This window comes from Melozone crissalis, unplaced genomic scaffold, assembly GCF_028551555.1.
Source record: "Melozone crissalis strain CALT ecotype California unplaced genomic scaffold, PUWL_Pcris_2 ptg000120l_1, whole genome shotgun sequence".
NCBI lineage: Eukaryota > Metazoa > Chordata > Aves > Passeriformes > Passerellidae > Melozone > Melozone crissalis.
The window spans coordinates 4,541,733-4,554,498 of NW_026535896.1; the positions used below are offsets into that span (position 1 = coordinate 4,541,733).

Here is a 12,766-nt window from a genome sequence, read left to right on the forward strand (position 1 = left end):
CCAGGCAGTGCCTGGATCCTGAGGGCAGATATTATATCCTGAGGGCAGCACCTGTGTCCTGAGGGCAGCACCCAGATCGTGTGGGGAGTGCCCAGATCATGCCGGCAGCCCCCATCTCCCTCCCAAGCACACCCAGTATCCACAGTTCTGGAACATGGTGACTCTTCATATCTATACAACTGGTGAGAAACCACATAATGGCGTGTGATTGTCTAAAGTTCAAATTCCTGGCAAAGCAGATGAATGGCAAAAGCATCACCCACTTTCCCTCAGCCCAGGCCAGGGCCAACATCGTCCACAGCCCTGGGGCGGTTCATGTCTGCTTTCTGAGGGAATTTTTCCCTACAGTTCTTCACACTTCCAGCCAGAAGAAAGGGTGAAGAGAAGTAAGACATAAGGGATACATGTTTACTTCCCCTGGATGAGCTCACTGCTCCCTACATACACACAGGGGAAGTATCCCCCAAGCACAGGTCCTGATGTGTGTTTATAAAAGCTTGAGCCTCAGCACATCTTTATGGCCCTGCCTGAAGTGAAACTGTTGCCAGCATCCTCCAGTAATGCTACCCAACATAAGAATAGCAATCAGGGAGCCCAGGTACAAACACACATCTGCCCTTTATCTGCCAAGTCTAGTTGGCTGTGCTCAGTCCTGGAGAATCAAGGTTGGGTGTTGCCTAAAGTTCTTCAAGAAGGTGACGGATTTTTGCCCGCACTTAAACAGTGTCCTCTCTGTTCAGATGATATTGAAGGACTGTGACTTTGAAATTAAATGCAGAACTATTTGCCTTGTTTAGTTGCTTGGGCAGCCTTGCAGTTCTGGGGAAGCGTAATGGAGATTCCCTCAAAGAACAAAGTGTTTTCTAGGGAATATTCCTGATTTTTACCAAAATACAAGAGTCTCAGGGCCTCTGCACTCCATTTGGGTGATCCAAAGTTCAAGTTGTTCTTCCCTTTTGGCCCAGTGAAAGGACTGTCATGAAATTTCATCTCTGACATGGAATCTCACTGCTACCTGCAAGGAAGCCCCAGATAACTCATCATTAGGAGACCATGTGCTCATTTGAGGTACTTCTGAGTGGTACAAACTGCTCAAATGCTGCTCTGAATTGCTGTGACGTCTGGGCTAAAGCTGGGTTTAGATGTGATTTTTGTCAGGATCTCCTTAGGATCAGTTTTGTCGTGGTATGAACTGATGCAGTAAGCTTGACTTAAGAGCGGCACGGGCTAATGGAGTCAGTCTTTGCATGCTTCTGAATATTTCGCCTCCGTGTCTGCTGCTTTTCCAGGCACAGCTGCAGGTGCAGGGCCTTGAGGAAAAACCCAGTGTGCAAATTCCTGTTGCCATTCTTGCCTTCCTGCAGGACCCTGGTAGAACGTGGTTGTTTCTGTTATAGGGTGGTTTCCCCAGGCTGGATGACCTGGGCTTGGTCTACAAGGAAAAATGAGGAGGTTCAAAGCCCCTGGACATTAAGAAACAAAGACAAATGAAACCAAGCCCTGCCGCAGTCCGCACTCTCCTCAGGCCCCTCTGTTCCCGCCTCCTGCCCTGAGGGAGGGCCGTGGGGGCGAGATGGCGTCCTGAGGGCGGTGCCGAGATCATGTGGCCAGAGCCTGGATTCTGTGGGCAGAGCCTGGATCCTGACTGCATTGCCCGGATCGTCTGGGCCGAGTTTGGATCCTGAGGGCAGCTCCTGGATGCTGTGGGCAGAGCCTGGGTCGTGTGGGCCGTGCCTGGATCCCATAGGCATCACCAGGATCCTGAGGGCAGTGCTCAGATCAATCAGGTAGCACCCACATCCTGAGGGCAGCTTTTGGATTGTGTAGGCAGTGCCTGGAAACTGAGGGCAGCTCTTAGATTCTGAGGGCAGTGCTTGGATCCTGATGGCAGCACCCGGATCCTGTGGGCAGCTCCCGTTTCCCTGTGGGCAGCTCCCGTTTCCCTCCCAAAACTCACCATCTATCCACAGTTCTGGAACACAGTGACTTCTCCAATCTATAAAACTAGTGAGAAACCACATAACGGCATGTGATTGTCTAAAGTTCAAATTCCTGGCAGAGCAGATGAATGGCAAAAGCATCACCCACCATCCCTCAGCCCAGGCCAGAGCCGACATCCTGGGGTAGCCAGCCAGCTTCCTGAGGGGGTGTTCCCCCCTCAGGAAGGAGTCGTGCTCCAGAAGAACACGCCAGCTGTGCTTTGGCTTGAGGGGACATCATGATGCCATTGAGCTGCAGGGGGATGTTTCTCCTGTCCCAGTCCGTGGCACCTTCACCGCACTGCCACCACTTCTCCAATGGGACGGGCAGCATGGATCCGCTCCCTCCACAGCTCGTGGGGACCAGCGGAAGCATCTCCTCGGCTGCGCCCTCTCCTCCACGCCACAGCCGCAGGGAAACGCTCCGGGGTTTTCTTCCAGTGCCACGAGACACGTGCTGGTGCTACTTGCTGGCTCCTGGATCCTACTGTGCACAGGGATGCATCTCTGCTGTCTCCTGGGCCAGGCAGGGCTCCTGCAGCCAAGAATGCTCAAAAAGTCTTCCAGTGATGGCCTCTCTGTGGGGTCCATGCATAAACACTACCTGATGAGCTGCTGGCACTCTGCGGAGAGAAACCAGAAACCGCTGCTCAGCGGGACAAGGCTCCTGTCCATGCTCTCCCACATTCCACAATGCCCAGGCCACCAGGAGTGCTCACAGCTACAGCCAAAAGCTTCCTATCAATACTCTCTTGCGGAGGACACCAGCACAGAGGAACAGGTGCCACCTCCTCCAGCTGAGCCCAGGAGATCCACCTCCTCACCAGCTGCAAGAGCAGGACGCTTATGTGCCAGCTGCTCCTCCCAACCCCATTCTTCCCCTCGTGCCTTGAAGGCGCATCCCCACCTTGAGACATCCAGGGCGGGAAGAAGAGCTGGCCCTGGACGATGTCCTCGTTGGTGTGGAAAGGAAGGTGCCCGCAGACCAGCTCATGGAGCAGGATGCTCAGGGACCAGATGGTGGCTGGCTGGCCATGGTAGCAGCCAAAGAGGATCCACTCTGGTGGGCTGCACTCCGGTGTTCCTATGGGACACAAGCACAGCTCATCAGGCCCATGCTGCTCCCTCCCTCCCAGCCAGCTCCCGTTCCACAACAGCCAGCCCCTGCCCTGCCAAAAAGCAACTTGGCTGCAGCTGGCTGAAGAAGGATTCCCCCTCCTTCCTTCCCTCCTTCCTTCGCTCCCTCTTCCCCCTCTGCCAGCCAAGGGGGGAACTTTGCTGCCCTGCTGGGCCCCGGCTTTGGGCTCACCTGACATCGGGGTGTAGAATGTGTCTTGGAGGATTGTGCCACACTCGAAGTCGATTGGCTTCACCTCGCCCGTGGCCAGGTCGACGAGGACATTCTCGGCCTTGATGTGGTGGCACAGGACGCCCTGGCTGCTGCAGCGCCGCACGGCCTCCAGCACCTGGCAGAGCAGCCCCCACACCATGGGCTCCGTCAGGAACTGCCGCTCGTGCAGGAAATACCAGAGGTGCTGACGGTGCTCCAGACGCTCCATGAGCAGCGCGAAGCCCTCGGGTACCTCGAACCAGTTCAGGAGCCGCACGACGCCGCGGAAGCCAGGCCATGAAACCTTCCACAACAGCGCCGGCTCCAGGGGCACAAGGGCGCCCTTGCACTGTGAGGGGACAATGATGCCGTCAGCGGGGCCGATGCTGCGCCGTGCCTCGGGCAGCCCCTGCCCGGCCCCGCCACAGCTCGCCATGGCCTGGCCCGGGGCGCTGCACGGCCCCCGCTCACTCCATGCTCGCTGCCCTCGCAGCGTTCCGGCTGCTGCCCTGCCGGGCCTCACCTCAGCCCCGCCCGGCACGCCCCGCCGGCTCCTCCCGCTGGCCCTGCTCACTCCCCAGCCGTGCCCACTGCGAGATGCGCTCCCGGGACACTCGCTTGATGGCCACCTGTGAGCCAAGGCCAGCGGCGGACTTAAGATCACGCTTTGTTAAAAGTGTATAAGCTGGACAACACGCAGAATAAAAAAACATTTTTATTGGACCCTGGCTTGGGCCCTGATCACATGTGTATGTCATGTCTGGCCCAATGGTGACAGTTGCCCCATCTCTGGGTCAAGAAACAAGTATTGCCTGACAGGTAACTTGTCAACAAACTGAGAAAGAAATTAGTACCGGGGCATGCAGATTTCTGAAGGGAAGAAAGAAAAGTTTTGACAAGAATAAGCCTAAGTTTTAAATGCCTGAAACACTCAAAAATAACATGTTTTCGGATATTGTACCATATGTTACACAGAGTTCAAACAAACCACAACTCATTAGTATCTGGACTTCATTGCCCACTATGCTTTGAAATGTTGCTAAAGGCAGTTTGTGTCAAAGATCCAGTTCCTGTAGGTCACTGTAGATGTAGATCAAAATCCCACCAAAAAATCTCTGTCCAAACCAGCAAGAGTGAGACTTTTGTCCTTGGCAGTAGCTTCCAGGTGCTCCTGGAAATCCCCAGGCCTAGACACAAAGATGTTCAACAAAGGGAGAGAAGCACCATGCTTAGCTCTAACTGTCACCTTTGCTAGCAGATCTTACTAGCAGGTAATAAATTCCATTTGTTCTGCTCTTAGCCAGAGCCAAGATGGGAATCAAAGTCTAGATCACGGGAGAAGATCACAGGAGCCTCAGCTTTTCCAGAAGAGGAAAAATACAAAGGATAGTAAATTTGCGTTGGGTTTACAGGGTTTTTTTACAGATCGATAGACAAGTGATGAAGCTTAAAAGATGACAGCAAAGGAAAATCAACAGATATGCTGAAACTGAGTGAAGAGGAAGGAGACTTCAAATTAACTGAAAAGCTGCACAGAAAGCTTCTCTACTTTTTGCAGTTGCTTCAAGTTTGAAATGACAAACTCTAGCAGCACTTCCAACTTCTTTTTATTAATTCTAGATTAAAGACAATCAAAACTGTGTACTCCTGCTTACAGTATGAAGTAAAGCACAAAAAGCCATTAGAGTAAGAAAAATTGTGTTTAGAAGGCTGAGGCACCCTTAGGGGTAGGGGGAATGGGGAGCCATGGAAATCAGGCCTGTGGGCACCATTCGAGGAGCATCCAGTCCCTGAGCAGTCCCTCGCAGTGGGTATCCCAGCAGATGGAGTCCAAATGGAGCCACAGCTGGGTGGGAAAAGTGCCGGGCTGGTGAGCCGTGTTTAGCAGGGTCTCCTGCATCAAATTGCTCCCTGACAGGTGTGGTATGCTCTGTGTGTGTGTGCCCAACAGCTGGCAACAGCAGGCTGGCCCAGATGTGGGAAAAGGCCAAGGAGGCAGCAGAGTGGGAATGGGGCTCTGAGGAGGCCCTGGTGGTTGCACACACCCGTGGGGGATGAGGCTGGCCCAGATGGTCCCTGGGGCTCTGGGCTGAAAAGGGGGGAAAAGAGAATCAGGGAGGAAGGGCCAGAAGCCGCTATGACAATGCCACTCCATCCCATAGGTGACATAGTGAGAGGAGGGTGGGAACCAAATGGTGATTGCTGCTGATCACCCTGACATCTTCAAGACAAGAGGCCCAGAAAGGACTGCACATCTGCCTCCTAGTGTTGTCCTGAATGTGAGCTCATCTCCTGGTGTTCATTACCCGCAAGTCTCGCAGCTTCCCATGGGCATTCCACACTTCAGGCACGCAAAGCTGCTTACCTGCCTCTGTTCTTTGGGCCTCTGAAAAGGATTGTCCACTTAGCTACAGCCTGGCAAGAAAGGGAGTCTAACAACACTCGGGATATTTTAGACTTTTATTGGCACTCGGGCTGAAACAAAGTATCCCCTCACAACTTCTGCATCTTCATCCTTCTGTCCTGCAGGTGGCCTGTTCAGGCTGACAGCTTGAAACGCCTGCAGGCTCCAGTTGGGCTGCAGCCCAGCTTTTCCTCTCACAGCTTAATTCTCATTATGACAATTCCTTCATTTCTACTTAAAAGCTTTCCTAAATTTACAACACTCTATTCTAAGCTAAACAATCCTCTTTTATCTATCTACGTTTCACAGTCCTTAAAACTTGATCCCTCTATGTCCTAATTTTTTTCAACTTCCATCTTTTTGAGAAAGAAAAAACAACACAGCTTTAAACTGAACCTAACACACACCTAACCTAACCTAACCTAACCTAACCTAACCTAACACCTAAACTGAGCAAATATGAAAACTATCACATTTCCTATCTAGGGCACAGCTCCTCTTAATACTTGGGGGATGGCTGAAGCTCTGCCTCAAGATGACACATCCCCTTTTCCCTCCTCTCAGCTGGCGGGGCATAAGGGCCTCCTCAGGCGCAGGTGTCTCCCCTCCAGTCTTCCTGCACTTGCTTGGCTGAAATTATCAGAGCAGCCAGGCTGGAGGCAGGATCGCTTGAGGTCACAAAGGGATGTTGCCCAGAAGATAAAGAACAAAGAAAGGAACTTTTACTTTCCAGGATCCCACCCTCATGGGCTCAAGCAGGATTCCCTGGCTACCAGGAAGACACAAAGAGCACCAAGGGCAGCTTGTCCCCCTGCGCCTTCCTGTCCTGGGAGCTGTGTACGCCACTTGGCCCACACTCCTCCTCATCCCTTCGTGCAGGTGTCCTCAGCTGACAGGGCTTTTTGCCCCTTTGCTTTTTCTTACCTGCAGGAGTTCCTGGGCAGAGCAGTGCCTGTCCTCGTCTGCCTGCAGGCAGCAGCAGAGGAAGTCACGCAGGAGAGCCGAGTGGTGCCTGGGCTTCTGCAGTTTTGGGGGCCCATTCCTTTCTATCAGTTCATAAACCTACAGCACATGGATGCAAGAGGACACTGCACCTGCTCCTTTGCTAGCCACATCAGCTCTCTTCACACAGAGCCCTCTTGCTAAGCTGCACCTTACCCTGAGACGGGCTTCCCCCTCATAAGGAGCTTGCCCTTCCACGATTTCCAGCCCCATGATCCCCAGGGACCAGATGTCCACTTTGGGGCCGTAGGCTTCTCCTCTCACCACCTCTGGTGCCATCCAGCTGGGAGTGTCGACGCTGGAGCTGTGCTTGCTGGGCTCAGGGCTGAGCTGAGCACAGAGGCCAAAGTCACCTGAGGACAAAAACAAAGCCTGTCAAAGCCAGCTACCACTGGCAAAGTGGCCAAAACCATTGCCCACTCCAACCCTGACCGGGCCATGCTGAATCGAGCTGAAAAAGCAGCTGAGCTCTCCTGCCACGTGCCTGGAGCCAGGCAAATAAGGCATCGGCCACTTCCAAAACACCCTCACCATTCACGCACTGGCCAAGCGGCGCTTCTGCCCAAGTGGCACTCACCAAAATCCAAGTGCACGGTATGTGCTGGAAATGCTGCAGCCCAGCAGGGATACCCACCCAACTTGACAGATCTATCCATGCCCACAAGGACGTTGTTGCTTTTGATGTGTCTGTGGATGACTTGGCGGGAATGAAGGAAATGCAGTCCTTGCAGGCACTGAGAGAGTACAAGGAGGGAGGGAAAGTTAACGTGAACGATCTGATTTCATCCCACCAGAAAGGAAAGAGCTCGATGGGATTGACAGCTTTCTCAGGCAACTGTGAGCGAGGGTGCAGCATCATGGTGCTGTTACCAAGAAGAGCTCGCTGCTTCAAAACTCTTGGAAGTTTGTTCTCGATTTCCAAGCAAAGGCATCTGGGCTTCCAAAAGTTCTACCAGCCTTCGGTAGGAAGCGCGCCACCTTTGGCTGGGAGGCAGCACGGCAAAAATTTTTGGGGAAGCCTAGTGGCAGCAGAGGAGGAAGCAGCACCTTAGAGCTGTTCCAGAATCTGTCGCCATCGGGGCTGCAATGCTGTCCTTTGAAGCTAACGCCAGCTCCTCTCCCTTAGCTTGAAATTCTGCCACCTGCATGCTGTCTTCCAGTGGCAAGGAATGTAGGACAGACAGACAGACTCCAGGAAAACATTGCCAGGCAAAGCTGAGAAGAGGAAGCAAGTGAAACCAAGCAAGTGAGCAAGCACCAGTGCCACAGGACAGACAGGATGGAGGAGTGCAAGAACAGAGCCTGAGGAGTGCGGGGACAGCAGCAGGCAGGTCACTTCCCATGCTCTTTCTTCTCCTGTGTGTCGTGACAGCAGCAGCAGCAGCAAAGGAAAGGTGAGAGCAAGAAATCTCGGCTCTCCCTAACCTCCAGCTGGCAAGCAGCATCCTGGGCAGGCTTGGGGAAGCACAAGTGGGATCCCTTACCTCCTGACAGACAGCGCCTATCTGTCCTTCCTCCAGGTACACTGCCCCGAGCACATCACACAAGGTGCCACCATCCATGAACTCCATGGCCAGCCAGAGCTCCGCATCCACCAGGTAGCTGAAAGAAGAAAACCATGGCATGGAGAGACAGCAATGGGCACAGCCTCAGTCACCCCAGGGCCTGAGCCAGGTTTTTGCAACTGCTCTCCAAGCTACGTGTGCCACAAGAGATTATTGAACCAGCTCCACCTCCTCCCACACTCTGGAAACCAGCAGAGAAATCATCACCAGCTCCCTTCTCTGCCAGTGACCAAAGGGCATTGTATCTTGGGGCTTGCACTACCTAAAGCTACGTTGACACGAGAATACGCCAACCTGTCTAAGTAGGCAACGATATTGGGACTCCTGCTGTCCCTCATGGCCAGGATTTCATTGGCAGCCAGCTCCTCGGACATCCCCTCCTCAAGTGACATGATCTTGATTGCCACCTGAAATGATGAGGCAGCAGGCTGGGCCAAAGTGCCTTGTCACTAGACAGCAGAGCTCAGCAGAAGCACCAAAGGCCATCCCAAATGCATTCTGCCCCCTGAGCCTAGACTGTACTTCAGAGGAACAGCCTCTGCTGCAGACATGGAGCTGCCACCCAAACCTTGAGGCAGAGCTCACAGCAGCAGGGAAAGGGCTCCAGAGCTGCAAAATGGCATGTGGCTATTGGCACTTTACCTGTTGTCTGCTGCTGGTGTCAAGGGCTTTATAAACAGCTCCAAACTCCCTGGAAAGACAAAAGCAGCAGAAAGAGCCCTTTAGCCCTTGGCACTGAAATCAAGCCTAGGCAGCATCTCCCCAGGCTGCCTGCACGCCTTCCTTAGAAAATGCCTGGCTGCGGCATCTCTTCGGCCAACAGCACATCAGCCCGCAAGCCCTCTGCCATGCGGGGCAGCCTTTCCAAGGGAACACTAAGGTGCAGCATGAAGACCAAGGGCCGCTGGAAACCTCCAAGGCGCACGCCCAGCCAGGTCATTTCCAAACCTAAGGGGAACTCTCCTCCCTGTGAAGGTGTGCACGCATGTGTGTGTCAAAAAAGTGAGAACAATTAGAGTCAGAAGACTGTCCTTGAGAATCTGACATTTCTGGAATGGCAAGGTGCTCTTTCAGGCCAGAAAGCTGCAGGGCCAGGACGTTTCCCAGCTCCTGCTCCTCATTGCTGCAAGCAAAACCATGCCAGCATCAACTTGTCTTTGATGAGGCCTTCAGATTGCTCCGACTGAGCAGTCCAGGCAGGCGACAGGAGGTCAAACCAGAGCCTGACCATGACTGGAGCTTGCCTGACTTCACGCTTGATATTGCACCAGCCAAAGACCTGGCCCACACTTTTGAAAAAGGAGCCGACGCCACGCTTACCCTCATCCCAGTTCTTCAAATGCCGTGTATTTGCTCGTTGGCTGGCCCAGACTCACAATGCTCCCTGAAAGACAAAAGCAGTGCAGGGCGCTCACTGGCACACAGAGACGTCGCTGCCCAGAGCCTCCCAAAGGCAGCCCCGTGCCGTCAGCTCTGGGCCCTTTGCAGTCCCTTGGCTTCCAGCTGCTGAGACCAGCAAGTGGGAGGGCCATCTTCTCCACCTTGCATCAGGTGGCCTTTCCAAGAAGGCCTTGATTTCTTTCAAGTGCTGCATCCCATGCCATAAGCCAAAATGAGGAGCCCTTAAGAAGGGGGCCCTAAGAGGTAACCAAGGGCCTTTGCAGCTTCTGCAGTCACAGCCACCATCACTGGCAGGTCCGCTGCCACAGGCACAAAGCGTCTGAGCTGGAGGAGGAGTAAGAACAGGAGCCCAAAAACAGCTGGGGCCAGAGAGCTCCCTGGGGCCTAGTCACTTGCTAGGTGCCAGCCTTCTGCTCAAGCAGAAACAATCTCTGCTTTTGTCTTTGGCACAGAAGGCAGCCCAGGCAGAGCCAAGCCAGGCCCAGCCACCCTCACCGGCAGCAGGAGCTCCCTGAGCGCTGCCGCGCTGCCTCAAAGCACAACAACAGGTTCTGCAGAGAGGCCTAAGTGCCTCTGAGACCGAAGGGCAGCTTCTGGCGCAGCCTACACCCAGACACTCACACAACACACTGCTCTGGCAGACAAGAAATGCACCCAACTTACTCAGTGTCTTCGGGCCCTGCTCCTCCCTCATCTCGGGCTGCTGGGCTGCGCTGCTGCAGGCAGTGCCAGCAGCGGGGGACGAGCTGGCTGCTGCAGGCCACGCTGCTCCAGCGGCACCAGGTTGAATTGCAGAACCTATGTTGAGCTGGGACAAGGAAGGATTGCCCGTCAGAAGGGCAGCTGGCACACATGCCCCGCGCAGCGCACAGCCAGAGCAAGGCCTTGGCAAGGTGCTGTCAGCCACTGCCAGGTCTCTCCAGCTGGGGCATTTCCCATGTCCCCTTCTCAAAGGCAACTCTAGGAAAAGCCCAAAGGCTGCTTGGATCCAGCCCCTCATGGCCACCTCCATGCTCCATGGTTGCAACTTTTCTGCAAGACACTGGCAACAAGGTAGCCATGGGGCTGCCAAGATCCAGAAAGAGATCAGAGCAGGGCCCTGGAGCCTCGTTGCTTTCCTCTTCCTGTCTTTCCCTGGCAAATGAAATCAGCCCAGAGCTGGCATGCAATGGTCTGCTCAGAAGCCCGCAGCATGTCCCTTCTCTGATCTGTTTCACGGATTTCCCCTCTCCATGGCAGCCTTTAGGGAGCAGCCCTTGGGAGACGCCTTCCAGCCCTGCCCAGACCCACCCGCCCTTTACAATGTAGGGCTGCCAAGGATTCTCTGCTCCAAACTCTGCTCTGAGCAGCTGGAAGTGAAGCACAGCCTGAAGCTAATTAGTCCATGGACACAGCAGATCCCTTCCAGGGTCAGTGTCTCCCAGGTCCCCTGCAAGGCTGTCAATTGCGTCTTTGGGCCGCTCCGTCCACTGACCACAGGCAGCCTGCACTGACAATGGGCACAAGGGGCTGACTCCTACACTGAGAATCATTGAATGCTGCCTCCTGTCTGATCCCAAGAGACATTCTTGGGCCCTCTCAGCATGCCAGCTTAAATGTCCAACTTCAGAACCCATTGGCCAGGGCTGCCCGGCTTGCCTGAAGCAGCACTACGTCACGGCAGGCACACAGCTGCCAGCATCTTCAGCCACCAGCAACAAGGGCTGCTCCAAAACTGGAAGCCTGGCCTTGCACCAAAGGCAGTGCCAAGCTCAGCTGCCACTTACTGGCTCTGCACGTTCGGGCTGTGGAGGGACAGCAGCTGGAGGCTTGATGTTCCTTTGCTCCTCTTCACCCTCTTCCTCAATGGCAGAGGCAGCCAGAGGAGATGCTGACCCTGCTGTTGAGCCCTGCAGACAGACAGAAGTGAGAGAGATGGGCAAAAGCCAATTCCTTAGGAGCTGCTTTCTATTGAGCTGGGAAAGGACCCAGAAGAAGGGGAAATCATAGACTTTGATCCAAGTGGGACTCTGAGGCATGAAAACCCGAGGAAGTTGGCTGAATGAGATGCTACTCCATCTTGCTGTGCATTTGAGCTTCCCTGCTGCCTAGAAGCAGTAAGATGCCTTGGAGCTGTCCCATTTGCCTTTCATCTCTTGAAAGGCTCTTCCCTGGAAAATCAGCAAACAGCCAGTGCTCCCTTTGCTGCTGCTGATGCCACTGGGCAGTTGGCCTTTCTTTCAGCCTCCCACGTTGGCACTCCACACTCGACTGCAGCACGCCAAGCTGGCAGAATTGCTGTACAATTCTGTGTAAGTGTCTGATGCTCTCTTCAATAAATGGAACTTGTTGATGACTCGTATTGAGTCCCGAGTTTTCCCTGGACCCGACAAATGGCTCATCCCCGACAAAGGCCTCATTCTGCAACAAATGGACGCCCGAACAGCGACCCTAGGGACTCTACAGACCCTACAGACCCTACGGACTTTACAAAAGATTTGAGCTTGTGAGCCACGGTCGATGCAGTATTTGGGTGTCAGTCCCGACGCAGCCTGGGAGGCACAAAAAGTGGGCCCTGCCTCAGGAGACCCCATATGGGAGACCTGGAGAAAGGCGGAAGGGCGGGCTGTGGTGTCCTGGCAACCTCACAGGAGAGTCCAGCTGACTGAATGCCGCCGACGTCCTGGAAAGGCTGCAGCGCGCTGAATGAATGACAGGTTAAAAGGTAACACGGGGAAAAGTGGCATATACCCTTTTAAATGCTTTTTAGAAAAGCGGGAACTATAGACTGTCGACTTGGGAAGAGAATTCCCGAGATTGCTGTATATAGACTTTGTGAAAAATGCATGTATTTTATGATTAGCTTTTCACAAATATTAAAATGAATATGTGTTGTGTTAGAAAGTAATGCTGTATTAATTATTTTAAGTACTGTGTTAAATATAGTTTTAGGCTATAAAAATTGTTAAAATAGAAATGATGCTATGTAAGATGCTTCGTTTAACAAGAAGGGCTTGCAGTGAGATAGCAGCCACAGGACACCTAAATCTTTCAGAGAAAGGGAATTTATTGCCTTCTTATCAGAAGAAACGAACTACTTCCCGCC

General features: G+C 53.6%; 1 protein-coding gene and 1 pseudogene across 1 annotated transcript; both read right to left on the reverse strand.

Moving 5' to 3' along the window:
- Window positions 1-2,272: 2,272 nt before the first annotated feature.
- On the reverse strand, window positions 2,273-3,745 carry LOC128948245 (serine/threonine-protein kinase pim-1-like). The gene is made up of 3 exons (XM_054292865.1): window positions 3,289-3,745; window positions 2,887-3,003; window positions 2,273-2,514 (listed from the first exon to the last, which is right to left on the reverse strand). Exons 1-3 carry the CDS (start codon window positions 3,743-3,745, stop codon window positions 2,273-2,275), a joined length of 816 nt encoding a protein of 271 aa, XP_054148840.1.
- A 2,554-nt stretch (window positions 3,746-6,299) lies between these two features.
- LOC128948280 (serine/threonine-protein kinase PAK 3-like) lies at window positions 6,300-11,891 on the reverse strand (annotated as a pseudogene).
- Between the last annotated feature and the right edge of the window lie 875 nt (window positions 11,892-12,766).

Excerpts from the sequence above, each read along its gene's own strand:
- LOC128948245 (XM_054292865.1), bottom strand. The coding sequence starts at position 3,745 with ATGGCGAGCTGTGGCGGGGCCGGGCAGGGGCTGCCCGAGGCACGGCGC. Across the intron at positions 3,004-3,288 it reads ATTCTACACCCCGATGTCAG|CCACCATCTGGTCCCTGAGC; the intron begins GTGAGCCCAAAG and ends ATGGCCAGCCAG. Across the intron at positions 2,515-2,886 it reads CCCGCCCTGGATGTCTCAAG|GAGCCCTGCCTGGCCCAGGA; the intron begins GTGGGGATGCGC and ends TCTTGGCTGCAG.